The 13,314-nt window shown below is 46.7% G+C and overlaps 8 protein-coding genes across 8 annotated transcripts; 3 read left to right on the forward strand and 5 right to left on the reverse strand.

Annotated features, from left to right (window-relative positions):
- Positions 1 to 8: 8 nt before the first annotated feature.
- VTP01DRAFT_3882 (uncharacterized protein) lies at positions 9 to 351 on the reverse strand (the record flags this gene model as incomplete). The annotated part of the gene is made up of 2 exons (XM_069382502.1): positions 9 to 92; positions 157 to 351. The coding sequence occupies 2 exons, from the start codon at positions 349 to 351 to the stop codon at positions 9 to 11; spliced, it is 279 nt and encodes a 92-aa protein (XP_069235816.1).
- Positions 352 to 481: 130 nt separating this feature from the next.
- VTP01DRAFT_3883 (uncharacterized protein) lies at positions 482 to 1,690 on the reverse strand (the record flags this gene model as incomplete). Its single annotated transcript, XM_069382503.1, has 6 exons — positions 482 to 901; positions 969 to 1,066; positions 1,128 to 1,233; positions 1,304 to 1,355; positions 1,416 to 1,539; positions 1,591 to 1,690. The coding sequence occupies 6 exons, from the start codon at positions 1,688 to 1,690 to the stop codon at positions 482 to 484; spliced, it is 900 nt and encodes a 299-aa protein (XP_069235817.1).
- Positions 1,691 to 2,169: 479 nt separating this feature from the next.
- On the forward strand, positions 2,170 to 3,165 carry VTP01DRAFT_3884 (uncharacterized protein; the record flags this gene model as incomplete). The annotated part of the gene is made up of 1 exon (XM_069382504.1): positions 2,170 to 3,165. The coding sequence occupies one exon, from the start codon at positions 2,170 to 2,172 to the stop codon at positions 3,163 to 3,165; it is 996 nt and encodes a 331-aa protein (XP_069235818.1).
- A 96-nt stretch (positions 3,166 to 3,261) lies between these two features.
- On the forward strand, positions 3,262 to 4,627 carry VTP01DRAFT_3885 (uncharacterized protein; the record flags this gene model as incomplete). Its single annotated transcript, XM_069382505.1, has 2 exons — positions 3,262 to 4,528; positions 4,590 to 4,627. 2 exons carry the CDS (start codon positions 3,262 to 3,264, stop codon positions 4,625 to 4,627), a joined length of 1,305 nt encoding a protein of 434 aa, XP_069235819.1.
- Positions 4,628 to 4,895: 268 nt separating this feature from the next.
- VTP01DRAFT_3886 (uncharacterized protein) lies at positions 4,896 to 6,707 on the reverse strand (the record flags this gene model as incomplete). The annotated part of the gene is made up of 6 exons (XM_069382506.1): positions 4,896 to 4,910; positions 4,974 to 5,000; positions 5,079 to 6,057; positions 6,120 to 6,323; positions 6,381 to 6,499; positions 6,555 to 6,707. The coding sequence occupies 6 exons, from the start codon at positions 6,705 to 6,707 to the stop codon at positions 4,896 to 4,898; spliced, it is 1,497 nt and encodes a 498-aa protein (XP_069235820.1).
- A 128-nt stretch (positions 6,708 to 6,835) lies between these two features.
- VTP01DRAFT_3887 (uncharacterized protein) lies at positions 6,836 to 7,724 on the reverse strand (the record flags this gene model as incomplete). The annotated part of the gene is made up of 6 exons (XM_069382507.1): positions 6,836 to 6,843; positions 6,904 to 6,915; positions 6,988 to 7,111; positions 7,180 to 7,249; positions 7,309 to 7,626; positions 7,684 to 7,724. 6 exons carry the CDS (start codon positions 7,722 to 7,724, stop codon positions 6,836 to 6,838), a joined length of 573 nt encoding a protein of 190 aa, XP_069235821.1.
- A 902-nt stretch (positions 7,725 to 8,626) lies between these two features.
- On the forward strand, positions 8,627 to 11,170 carry VTP01DRAFT_3888 (uncharacterized protein; the record flags this gene model as incomplete). Its single annotated transcript, XM_069382508.1, has 1 exon — positions 8,627 to 11,170. The coding sequence occupies one exon, from the start codon at positions 8,627 to 8,629 to the stop codon at positions 11,168 to 11,170; it is 2,544 nt and encodes an 847-aa protein (XP_069235822.1).
- A 606-nt stretch (positions 11,171 to 11,776) lies between these two features.
- Positions 11,777 to 12,817, reverse strand: VTP01DRAFT_3889 (uncharacterized protein; the record flags this gene model as incomplete). Its single annotated transcript, XM_069382509.1, has 1 exon — positions 11,777 to 12,817. The coding sequence occupies one exon, from the start codon at positions 12,815 to 12,817 to the stop codon at positions 11,777 to 11,779; it is 1,041 nt and encodes a 346-aa protein (XP_069235823.1).
- Positions 12,818 to 13,314: the final 497 nt, after the last annotated feature.

Below are 13,314 nucleotides of genomic sequence, written 5' to 3' on the forward strand. Positions count from 1 at the left end.
GGATTAGACTATGAGGATGGTTTGCGAGGGAAACGAAGGTCTGAGTTATGACTGAAGTTGGCACCATAGTTACGTTGCCAGAATAGCTCGGCCTAAGGGATCGATTGCTTCAGCGCATTCAATTCATGCCAGATATACAAATAGACATTGCATTACCTGTTTTCCGTCTTCGTACAAGTCATTTTGAACGCCTTTGGATCCACGGCGACCCATGGCGTGTGGAGACATATATTTCTCATCGTTTGTCTGGTCAAGACCGGCGTTTGACGATTTGCGGCGTCTGTTGCCGGCATACGCAGCTGCACCGGCCACTCCGGCGCCAAAAGCAAAGATAGTTCCTGGACCTGGCATTGTCAATGGTTTGTGTTCAAGAAAAGGAAACGTGAAAAGTGTGCAGTAGTCAGGCATTTTATGCAAAAAAAAAGAAGATAGGAGGAGGGTATTTGACTAATGCATGGGTTTGCGTCGTCTGAGTCCAAGCTTAGCGCTTATTAGCCACTGCCGGACGCCGAACAAGGCGAATGACATTGTCCTGCACAAACCCTACACTATCAGGTGCTAGGCGTTGGAATTGGGCAATAGTCTCTGAAGCTTCGTTGGTACCCAGCCATCGAGCTGCCCAATCAACAGGGACAGTGTAGTAGACCTTTGTCATTTTCGCCACTGCGAGTGATCGCATCCTTTCCACGCTATGTTGCATGAGTATCCTTATGCAGATATCGTCGGCGGTGGCATATAAACTAAAGAATTCAAGTGGGTTTCCGTACCACAAACTATAGGTTACTCTTCCAATGAAAGAATTATCCAAACCAGCGGCTTTTTCGCGTGCTGCTAATAATTCATTCTTGCAGCATGCCAAGTATAGAATGTCAAGTGCTTTGTAGTATGCATCTTTCGCAGTCTGCGAGTACCGTGCGCTTAGCATGATCGATACGTAAGAACGCTTCTTGTTGATAAGATCACTATACCTGCAAATTGTATAGTTCGTCCACAAGTCCTCGCAGACTTTTCCAGAGCTCCTGGTGGTTGTTGGCCTTTATAGCACATTTGACCGAGAGCTCGAACACTGTGCATCTAATTTTTTAGCGACGACTTTGTCAACTTGTGCAAAATCGGTGACTCAATACCTCGAATGCAGAAAGTGTAATCTCCTTGGCGCCAATTGGAAGCAACTATGCCTTCTCGTAATTTTCGACAGAGCTCAACCGCATGAACGTAATTCTCACTATGAAACTAACCGAGTAATAAGCGATACATCCATGGGTCTCTGTCATTGCTATTTCCTTCCAATAGATATTACTACCTCGTCCAAAATGACACCCCAAAGCGCGTTTTGCAGGTCTCGTTTTCTTAAACTATACATATAAAGACATGTTATAGAATCGCACGTCAGACATGCCCTTGCAACCACGTACTCTTGAATGGCCGGATCGGTTTTGTCGAGTGAAGCTCCAGATCGGCTGATTAAAGGAAGACTATTCAGATCACGGAGGCGATCTTGCCTTTCTGTCTCCCAATCTCGGGTGGATCGAGGCAGATCTAGCTGCATTCAGCATCGCGTTTGCTGCGTAAGCCGGTCGCTATGGTTACCTTCGGGCATAGAGCTTGGGCGATAGGAACGCTTGTTTCCATAGGAACGATCTGGATGGCCTGCTCGGCCTCGCTGTTGCTTTTGTTTTTGCTTTTTCATCGCAACAGAGTAAGAACAAGAAAAATACGGATATTGTGATGCCGATCGCATGATAAATTAGTTGCAGGAACAATTATAAAGTATGGACAATACGTTTTCATTTCCAAGCGTATCAGATATTTATATTATTATTGCATGGCTAAACATCAAGGAAAACTGTATCTTTTGATACTTTGTGACGAGCTTACCAAATATATATCACGCTATTCGAATAAATACAGGCCCAAAAATGTCACTGCTGCTCCTTCCCCAGGAACAGTAGTTTCTACTAGTTGACGCCTGACACTGGGTGAAGTCAGCATGCAGAGCACTTTCGTCAGGGGTAACCGTAGTTGTGTACAAAGCTCTGTATCGAAATACCAATTCATTACTTGAACCATAGTTTCTATGCTCCGGTGTTGAGTCAGCATGGACCCGATGAGGAATAAATCTCTGATCTTTTTCTTTCTTCCCCACTGTTGCCGCCCCGCTACACATAAATGACAACCCCAAACGCCATTCTCCACGGAGGCTATCACCAGAGTATCTCGCGATCCTGGCAAGCTGAGCGAACCTTAACCAAGGAAATGCTCATGCTTCCTCTGTTCATTACTGACAACCCGGAAGCACTTGATCCCATTCCTTCACTTCCGGAGCAGTATCGTATTGGTATTAACCGGCTCAAGGACTTTGTGGAGCCTTTGTACAAGAAAGGCCTTCGTTCTGTTATCTTGTTTGGTGTTCCACTTGCTGACGGTGTAAAGGATCCTACAGGCAGCAAAGCAGACGATCCAAATGGTCCTACTATTCTTGCCGTCAAGCTTTTACGCTCCACTTTTCCCGATCTCTTTGTTGCTTGCGACGTCTGTCTGTGCGAATACACGTCGCATGGACACTGCGGTATCCTGCGCGAGGATGGAACGTTGAACAATGATTTGAGTGTTAAGCGCATCGCTGACGTTGCAGTGGCGTACGCTGAAGCCGGTGCTAACTGCGTAGCGCCGTCTGACATGATGGACGGACGTATCCGCGCAATTAAGGAAGGATTGATGCGAGCTGGCCTTGCTCACAAGGTTATGCTTATTTCATATGCAGCAAAGTTCGCCGGTACATTCTATGGACCTTTCCGGGACGCCTCCAACTCTGCACCAGCGTTTGGCGATCGCCGCTGCTACCAGTTGCCACCCAACGCACGCGGTCTCGCTCGACGTGCAATTAAGCGAGACATGGAGGAAGGCGCAGATGCTATCATGGTCAAACCGGGTTTGCCGTACCTCGATATCGTAAGAGAAGCTGCAGACCTGGCACAAGATTATCCGATTGCCGTGTATCAAGTATCTGGCGAATATTCAATGCTTTACCATGCTGCTAAGGCCGGTGTTTTTGACCTCAAGACCGTTGTGTTGGAATCTATGACCGGTTTCTTGCGTGCTGGTGCCAACTTGATCCTCACTTACTATACCCCTCGTTTGTTAGACTGGCTCGATGAGCAGTAATAAATATAAAAGTCGAAGAAGAATAAAAATTCATCCGTTTGTCAGCCCGAAGTATGCGGGGTTTTTCCTTTCCAACAAACACACATACTTTTGCTCATGAGATCTCGAGACGATCGAGGTGTCTACGACCTGGCACCTCGCCACAGCAACGTCGACGACGTAGACGAGGAAGAGGAGGCGCTGTTGCATGAGTTGGAGGCGCAGGACGCTCCCAATTCTTACGAATCCTCCTCCAAAACCGCAAGATATTGCTGTCGCGGCACACAATACACTCGACTGTCGATGCCCCGGAGACGCTCGTGCTGCGGCCGATGCATCGTTGTCACGTTTATCCTAACCATTGCATTTCTTGTCTTTTGCGCATTCTATTTCTCGCCAGCATCGCTTCCGGCACCCACGGTTCCTGACAAGTCGACAAATACCACCGCCAAATTTTTGACACTCAACATTTTCATGCGTCCGCCTGGTGTCAAGAATAATCGGTCAGATTACAAGGAAGCCCGCTTAGACTATATAATTGAAAATATTCTTCCCAACTACGACGTTGTGGCTGTCCAAGAAGCTTTTGCATTCGCCAACCGGAGAATTGACAAGTTACGAGTGAAAGCACGGCAACTCGGGTTCAACTATGAACTGTATTCGCCCCGTCACTATCCGTGGCAATTGGCTGCAGACGGTGGATTATTGCTGCTTTCCCGGTTTCCGATGGCCAAGGCAGATGCCATTGAGTATCCTCGCGGTGTGCATGCAGACTGGATGTCTTACAAGGGTGCTCTGCATGCGCTCATACAGCTGAACCCGACCAGGACAGTGCATGTATATACGAGTCACACCCAAGCTTCCTACGACGCTGCCGGTGCACTCAATCAAGAAGATACCCGGGTGCGCCTTTCACAGTTTGCAAAACTCCATGAGTTTATCAGCGATACAGCTAGAGACGACGGCAGCCCGATCGTGCTTATGGGGGATCTGAACATTGATGCATCCGCGCACGAGGGAGCCAAGACGGATAAAGCGATCGCTAACTCCACGGCTTACACCATGATGATGGATGTGCTTCGTGGAACAGGCATTGATCTGGACGGGGAACATCAGTACATGCACCCATGGCATATTGATACCTTGGTAGATGCTGCTTACCAGCAATTTGGATACCATCCTGTGACATTCGGGGATATATTAAAGATGCCCAATGGCACGCTCGTGCCAGCTGAGACTGTGTTGACACATTGGGACCAGCTTATGACGGTTCAAAGTATCGACCGCATCCTATGGGCTGACAGATATACGAATGATTTGAAGTTGCTAAATGTCACTGTGCAAAAATTCCTGGTTGAAAACCAACCATTCACGCAAATTTCAGGTATGTGCCTCTATGTCGATATATATTGTCATTCTAAAACTCTTACATTGTTACATCTCAGATCATTATGGACTTAGTTGTATAATATCATTGCTGTAATATTTATCCATTCGTTCTAGACAACTATTTATAATAGTAATAATAGTGAATAACCATGTAACCGAAAGATCCAGTCGATTTCCACAGAGTACTATCAATAGATAGGACCACACTTCGTAATTCAGAGACCAAATTTTATTGTGGAATTAAAAAAAATCGAGAGAAATTGGAAAGAGTGGTAAGGAGAGTGCGCAAAAATATAAGTATAAAAGTCCCTTTTCTTCCTTCCAGGACGGCGGGTAATGTGAAAGATGGAATGATGGTATGATTACGAGTATCGGTGCTAAGATAGCGGTAAGAAACACCCACTGATGCATAACAACCCACACCTCGGTACCATTCATACCTGTAAATCGTGGAGCATGTTTTGAAGCTATCCCAGTGGAGAGAACCCGTGATTAGCATATCGATCAACATCATCGATTCAATTTCCCATTCTTTTTCACTTTACCTTGGACGTAGCATTTTCTGCCAGGTCGCGGACAGCATCCAGGTCTGCCGAAGCCTGCCCGACAAACTTGCGCGCCATCATCACAGCCTGATCCTGCAGAGAATCCCAATCATTACCAAATTCGACTCTATCTGGCGACGAAGTCTCCTCCTCTCTTCCAAAGTACTGATCCGAGGAAATCGCCCTTGCGCTCTGGAACTGTGATAGGCGACCGGCATGTTCAGCAGAGATTGCGGGATCATACTCGTTGCGTCCGAAAAATTGATCGGATGAGATGGCTTTCGCGTTCCCAAATTTCTCTCTCGCTGACTGGGTTGGTTGCTCGTCATCGTCGTGTCGGCTAGTATTCGATCCAAAGCCAGTAATACGGGAGGCGTTGTTGGAGGACGATGCCGAGTTGAAGCCCATACGAGACATACCAAAGCCTAATTTCTCGAATGCCTCTTCTTCCTTTTCCTTATCCTTGCTTGCTTGGGATGTTGAACTTTCTTGATATGCTAAGCGGGAGGATAGGCTCTTGCCGCGTCCTTCGGAAGCTTCTTGCGCTTCTTCCTCAGCTTCATCGTATCCCAGTTTTGCCTTACGTTCGCTTTCTTCTTTGGCTCTAGCTTCTGCTTCCTCGAAATTGAAGTTGGCAGGTGCTTTTTTAACACCCAATTTGCCTGGCTTGGCTCCTAGCCGAGATCGTGCCGGTCGCGAAGTCACTGTAGCCCGCACAGTGCGTGCTGTAGAACTGGTACTGCTAAGGTTGCTTGTCGCTTTGGGTGCTGCAACGGCAGGTTGTGTTGGAGTCAACGATGATGATGGCGATTCTGTTGCTGTTGTTGCTGCTGCAGCTGGCACCGAGGAAGGTGTATCAGAAACAGCAAGAGAGCTTGGCCTGGATACCTTTTGTTCCTCTGCATTTTCAGAAGACGGTGTCGTTTCCACCGAGCTGGGTGGGGGTGCGCCAATATCAATAACGACTATGTTGGGATTCCTATTATGTGGAAACTTTAAAAGTTTTGTTCAATGCAGCGGGGAACGTGCAAGATTACATACGCTGCAGCATCGTCGCCTGCTCGTTTTTCCAAGACTTTCTTGTATTGCTGTCCGGCGCGGCTGGTATATTTCACTCGAGCATCCTTGCTAGCACCAGCACTGCTTTGGGCTGCATTTTTGCTAAAGTATTCGCCGGCAGTTTGGTTGCCTCCAACTGCCATTAATCGAAGCTGATCCCATGTCCATGAATCCAATACGGTTGATCTTCACGGGCACGTCAGTACTTATAAACTGTAGATATAGATATAGTATATGACTAACCGAACAAAGCTGATATGAACGCCTAGGTTACGGTGAGCTGCAGAGCAGTCGGTACAGAGGTAGACTGCAAATGAAACAGAAGCCCAGGTTGGATTCTTGGAGTTGCAGTCGAAGCAGACCTGGAGTCGAGATTAGTACCGTAAGTAGCGTAGTTCGCCTCTGCAGGTTGCCTGCCTTATTGTATCTATTCTGCTTTAGTTTCTTGAAAACGAGCTGGATTTGCTCCTTCGTTGGCTCTGTCATCGCGTATTGTATTTGACTGGGAGCAAAAAGAGCACGAGAGGAAAGAACGGGTCGTTCAAATGGCGACACGTTCTGTGAAACCATGCACAATATTGGCCGCCGTTACTTTTAGCAACAACTGGGTTTAATGATGATTACACGATATAAGCCAGGAATATGTGAGATATTACATGTATGATAGCTAAGCGTCCCGTTTAAGTCGACAATTTACATTACCATCCTACAAATTTCGTCATGTTACACGATTGTTCGATATCAAACACTGATGGATATCACTTACCATGATGGTGACCTACATACATCATAAAACAGACTCCATCAGTCTCTTTTCTACACATACTGTACTAAATATCACAATGCTAACCTCCAAAGAATCCATGATGACCGTGATGACCACCGTGGTGGTGACTGTGATGATGGTGGCCGCTTCCACCGAAGCTGCCAAACCCGCCAAACGGCAAAGGCGGTGGAGGAGGATAATATCCCTGCTGATCAAGGTACAGAGCCGATACATTAGTTTTCCGTCCTTCTTTCACGCTCTGTCCTTAATGAATACCTGATGTCCTCCGTGATGCTGATGATGGTGTCCGTGACCATGGTTACCTAACAGCTTGCCAGCTGCAAATCTAGCACAGGCACGGTCAACTTTGCATAGTCTATGATTGATGTATATTTCGATGTTTACCCAGCGAGTGCACCGGCAAGTGCACCTCCTGCTGCACCCATAGGGAATCCACCACTGTGGCCCTGTTGGTGATGTCCGCCGCCAAGAAATGAGGCTGCCATGGATCCCAGACCACGATCGTCCGCGGTTCCGCCAGCTGTCGTTGTTGGTTGCCCGGGATATGCAGACGTTCCACCGCCGGTGTAACTAGCTGCTTCTCCAGCAGGTGCTTGCGGCGAGGAGGAGTACGAAGGGGCAGTGGGAACTTCCCATTGCGTACGTCCAGTCGCCATCTCGACATAGTAGAATCGCTGTGTATTTGGATCCCACACTGCTGTCCTAAACACACTAGGGTTACAGACGATAAAGTTTGGACTTGGTTTGCAGACAACTTACCATCCTTCAGGGACCGGGGTAGGTGCATACGGTGCAGACATTTCAATAAAGAGAAAAAGCAAAAAGCTTGGCGTGCAGACCTGGATGGAATTTTTTTGCTTGGCTCGATCCAGACTTGATCAAACGCAAGACTTTACAGTGTCACAATTTGTCAACTATGTAGTTCACGTTTGTAGTGCATAGTGGCATGAAACAAAGTACATACTTCATATAAAGTGGTAGGAAGAACCCTCTGTTGCCAGTTCTAGAGATGTGTTACCACGTGTGCGGATTTTTTCGATGCGATTCATTGTCAACAAAGGATGATTCCCACTTATTGTCGGTTATTCTTTGCAGCAAGATAGGAATACGAATTACCATCGATACCAAGAATCTGGATGAGGATCCCAGATATCTACATCATGGATCGCAGGGGAGAAAGGGGAGACCACTGTCGATCCAAAGATACTTGCCTTATTTTCATTGTTCCCGGGTTGTTTGACAAACATTGTATATTCTTGGAACAGTGGCCCTCATGCAGAGCCCTTGACAAAGACTGGTGCAAAAAAATTCTGAATTCTTATTTGGTTCAAGCGGACGCGAGACCCGCAAGATCTTCCGATGTTCATGCGGCACCAGCTGTGCTACGTTTGAAAGAATATAGTATCACGAGCTAGTTACTATCAATATCCACGTTCTCCTATAATTGTGACCATAGTTTAAGAGAAAGACTAGTTACATCGCCTTCTACAAAGTGGTACGATATAGATAATGCAAAAGAAAAATGAACCTCAAGAATCGGAAAACTAGCGCTGTCAAAGCAGCGAGTTATCTCTTGGGTGGAACCTTGTTAAAAATGCTGCGGGATCTTTGCCCAGCGGCAAGGAGCAGCTGACATTTTTGTAATATTCTCAGAACGACACTCAACTTGTTCGTCTTTCCTCCTTTGTCAGTCCTTCTTCTCATGGAGCCTCATGAGACTGGCTGCGAGGAATCCCAGGGCGACACCGGTGGAGACGAAGAGCCTTCTGTAGAACAAGACTATATATATACCCACCTTCCATTCTTTGAATCCGGCCAAAATCTGTTGCAAACGAACGAAACTACTCAGTTTACTCAACTTGATGTTGATACACAATCTGTGTACAGCGATGACTCTGAATATTCTCTTGACTACGAATATCAAGGACCGAGAGACCCAAAGTACCGGCCTAAAGACGATTCTGACAGCGAAGCATCAGAGTTGTCTGACAATGAAGGCAGCTCCAGCGATCCTCCGAGGTCAGGTTTCGACATGTGGGATGAAGATCCATACAGTACCAATGATTATACTTGGGAATTGAATGATATGCGCCTGACATCTTTCATAAAAGCTCGTCGCAGAGAATTAGACAGTATAGACTGCATAGCGCCGTGGAAAGGCGGCAGTTTCTGGCGAAAGGAGAAAGGATGGCCAAAACAGATGCCATTCTCCTGTTCCACAACGAACCATGACCAATCCGCCAACGCTCTGTGTTTGGTTCTCAGTGACTACGGAGCAACTGAGACGCTTTACGCTGTTTACAGAGACAGGATCGTTGAATGCGGTCAACCACCTCGCCATGGCATTTGCGATAGTTTGTTCCGAGCGCCTGGAATACCAGGAAAATTATCCAGCAGCAGCAAGTTCAACGGGACACTAACGTGGATCGATAGCGATCAGGGTCGAAGACTACAATCAGGTCCATCTATGCAAGCCGCAAGTGCTATTTCATCATCCATGCGTTCCAGTAACGTCAATTTTCATCGGGGCGATCCTGCAGAAAGTTTCCGCCAACAGGATTCCAGATCTTCAATTGGAAATATTAGCAGTAATACTAGCAGCAGCAGCAGCAGCAACAACAACAACAACAACAACAACAACCGCAACGGCAACGGCAACGGCGATCAGCGTAATACTCCTAGTCACTCAAAATTTTGCGAGACGCACCTATCGGTCTCTCTGCGCAGCAGCCTCCCTGCGTCGTATCGTCCACTGAATACCCACATACTCTCGTCAAAGCGACGAGCGTCGTTAATATCGAGCTTTATACCCTTTACTAAATTCATCAGACGCGCCGATTTCCCGCGGATATGTCCCCAAGACAGTTACCTTGCCTTAGAATTTGAGCCTCTGTGTTTAGCTCAAAAGTATGGCTACATGGCCATCGGGGGACTTGAGGGCGAATTTGAGCTGTACTGCTGTATGGATCAAAAACGCCCGCGCAAGATATGGGGAACAAAATTCAAAAGCAGAAATAACGTCCAACTAATGACCAATGCAATTCAAATCGTACGTTGGAAGAGATCAGTGCATCCGGATGTGGACGGCTCTGATGAATATGACTACATGCTGATATCTTGTATGAACGAGGCGGGCATCCTTGTCTACAAGCTACCTCCTCATCGAGCATGTCAAAATTCTCAACCGAGCGATTATTATACTATCAAACGACGAAAAAGTTCGTCGACAAGAAATACATCCCAACCATCATCATCCAACTCCACACCCCTTTATCTTCAACATCATCATCCATTTGTCGAAATGCACTCTCATCTTCGCTGTTTTGATGGCGTGCCGATCAATGACGCGAAGATCAGTCCAGATGGAAAGCAGATAGCATGCGTTGGAGACGACTGCTTTGTATTTTTGGTGGATGTTCAGCGCGACAACATCTCTGGCGAGATCAAATTTGGAGCTATCACGAAGCTCGTGGTACCGCTGCATCAACTTAAATGTTCCAACGGCCCGCCTGCAGAAACTCCTTATTCGTCTCAGTACGTTGCATGGAGTCCATCATCCAGTCTTTTTGCACATTCCTCCGACACGCATTCCTCGGTACTTGTTTGGCGAGCCGATACAAGGCAGGTCTTACACACCATCGATGCCGCGGGATACACCTATGCTATCACGTTCCATCCCTTTTTCGAAGGCCTGTTGACTTTTAGCAACAGGTATGGTTACTTCCATACAGTCAACTTGGATGAAAAAATATCTATCACACGAAACAACGAAAATTCGGATTCAACTACTGAAGGAGCATCGTGGACCGATGCACGCCCGGTAGAAAATACAATCCATCTACGTCACGAGATTACCATGATTTCCTTCCGAGGTGAAAAAGATCGGCGTCTGCGCATACTCGCAAAAATCAACGGCATGCAATGGTCAAAGGACGGCAGATTTTTGTACGTGGCAACCAAGAAACGCGTACTAGCTTACGAATTATCTCGGCTGTCTGGGACAATCAAGAGCCTTTTTGAGATCTCGAGTGAGCAAATCCGGCAGTTTCTTGAAGACGAAGAAGAACTCGTCGACTCTAGATGCATCGACGAGCCGTCATTTGTGCCGGCAAAACGTCGATCTATCGGACAGGAGCTAATACGCCCAAATATCCGGAAGCAATCTTGGCTTCAAAAGTGTGCATCTTTACCCTCCCATCTCCAATACCGTGTACTTGATGACAAGAACTTGGCAAGCCATTGGTGAAGCCAAGAAAAAGAAAAAGGATCTACCAGAACTCGTTTCACGTTTACCTCTCCTTTCTTGCATGTTTGTACACACAAGTATACGTATTGATTGTATGTAGCTTCACCTCATCCATAGCATTGTTATCTTTTTTTCTCCACTCTTGATCCCTCTGTCCCCCATCCTCTCGTTTTCGTCTTTTTTTTTCATTCTTCCTTAGCATATCATATCATATAAACCCATCCAAGTACGATGAACAGTTTCTCCTTTCTTTTATTCTTTTCCTTTTTTGACTCTATGATTGTTTAGACGGCGAAGGACACAATGATGACGGAATAGGATACTAAGTAATGATATGTAGAACAACAGGAGATAGAATAATAATAATACGATAATTGTATACAGGCATTATTACGGGAGTGATACATCCAGTAATCTTCTACACAGTGCTGGTGGATAAGTCATTATTAGTCGAGTATTTCAAATACAATATTTTACGTGCGCGTGTTGTTTGTGAGTGAGAGTGTGTGTATGTGTATATAAGCGAGTGAGTGAGTGAGTGCGTGCGTGCGTTCGTTCGCAAATGCAAAAATGTAGCGTAGCTTTTGGAGTAGGTAGGATATACGATCAGTGAGGTTTGATCGGTGTGTTTTGGGTCTTAGAGAAATCTAAGCCGTATAGATACGAGGAGACCATGACGATCACGGCACCTACGACAAATGGAAACGTAGGCTGAAAGTTGAAGAGATAAAAGCTGATCACACCGGAAACGATGATGGACAGACTTGTGGCAAATCCCTTGAGAATATTATCTGCGTATTTCACCACAATCGCCACCAATAACCCGCCCAGGGCTTGGTTCGCGACAACGACCCACGTCAGCCAGTCGTAGCCTTGCAGCATCCCGCCTTGCCGCAACGGTTGCATGTCGTATACCAGCATACCGACAAAAGAAAAGAAGGCTCCGGATATACCAAGCTGTATGTTACGCACCCACATTGACGTCTCGGATGTCTTTAAGATCTTTTCAAAGTAGCAGCCAGCGAATCCAGAGGATATGCAGCTAGTAATAACTGCCAGCAGGCCAATGACCGGGCTCTGAACCGCGATTTGGATAGCTGGTTCGGCTGTAGCAGTCGCAGAGGGCTCGCCGGCATTTTCATCAGCGACGACAGGCACAGCTGCTGGTTTTGAGGAGATGCTCTGGGATTGCACGAGTGTGACACCGATCATCAGCAAGACGAGCGCTAACCATTTTCCGCGATTGAGAGATCTGCCGAGCAATAGCACCGAAAATACAGCGGTGGACAAGATTTTCATCTGATACGTCACTTGGAAAGTTGCTGCTTCGAGGTTGCTAAGAGCAACGTACAGTAGATTGTTTTGCAAAGCGTAGAGGCCGGACGGAATCAACATCTTGAGCGTTTCTCGAGGTTTTCCAAGAATCTCTTGCCGTACCATATTGCTGAACTTGTCCCACGTCCTCTGCTGATGCCGCATAACAATTAAGCATGCAACGATTTTTAGAACCTCGGCAAGAAAGACGGCTGTCGAGGCAATATACATGGGTTGCCCCGGCTTCTGGACGATCCGAGAGTAGCGCATCATGAGAGCCAGAGTGCTATTCTGGACGACAAGCACAATCAACGAAAGCTGTTTTCGAGTCATGCCACATATAAGCGGCTCTTCTGCGTATAGGAGACATAGAGAGTTGTGTGTGATGCAAAGTTCAGTACAACTGATCCAGGTTCATCTCACCGCCCAAATTGGGGACGATGCACCTCTAGTCCCGCTCTGGGGACCACTCACTCACTCACTTTTCAATTTGCCGTTGATTCGTGCAGTCGGCAGTAGTTCTTTCTTGTTGAACGTCCGCCTTGAGTAGTATACTGACATTGTAGAGTTGTGCGGAAGAGCTACCCTGGTGCCTTAAAGTCTGGGGGACTCAATTTTCCCGCCCATCGTTGGCGGAGACCGGTGCTGTATATGGGGACAGGGAAAATGCTGGCCTGTTTCCCTAGCAACGAAAGCCTTTAGAAAAAGGCAATGACCGATTGGTTGCTTGATAGCCAATTTTGCGTATGCTGAAAAGCAGTTATTGATATATAGATAGCAGTTATTAGCATAACAGATACATCAGGGTTGAATACAAATAACAAACAAAA

The sequence above is a fragment of the Rhizomucor pusillus genome (assembly GCF_041956525.1).
Source record: "Rhizomucor pusillus strain CBS 183.67 unplaced genomic scaffold VTP01scaffold_19, whole genome shotgun sequence".
Lineage (NCBI taxonomy): Eukaryota > Fungi > Mucoromycota > Mucoromycetes > Mucorales > Lichtheimiaceae > Rhizomucor > Rhizomucor pusillus.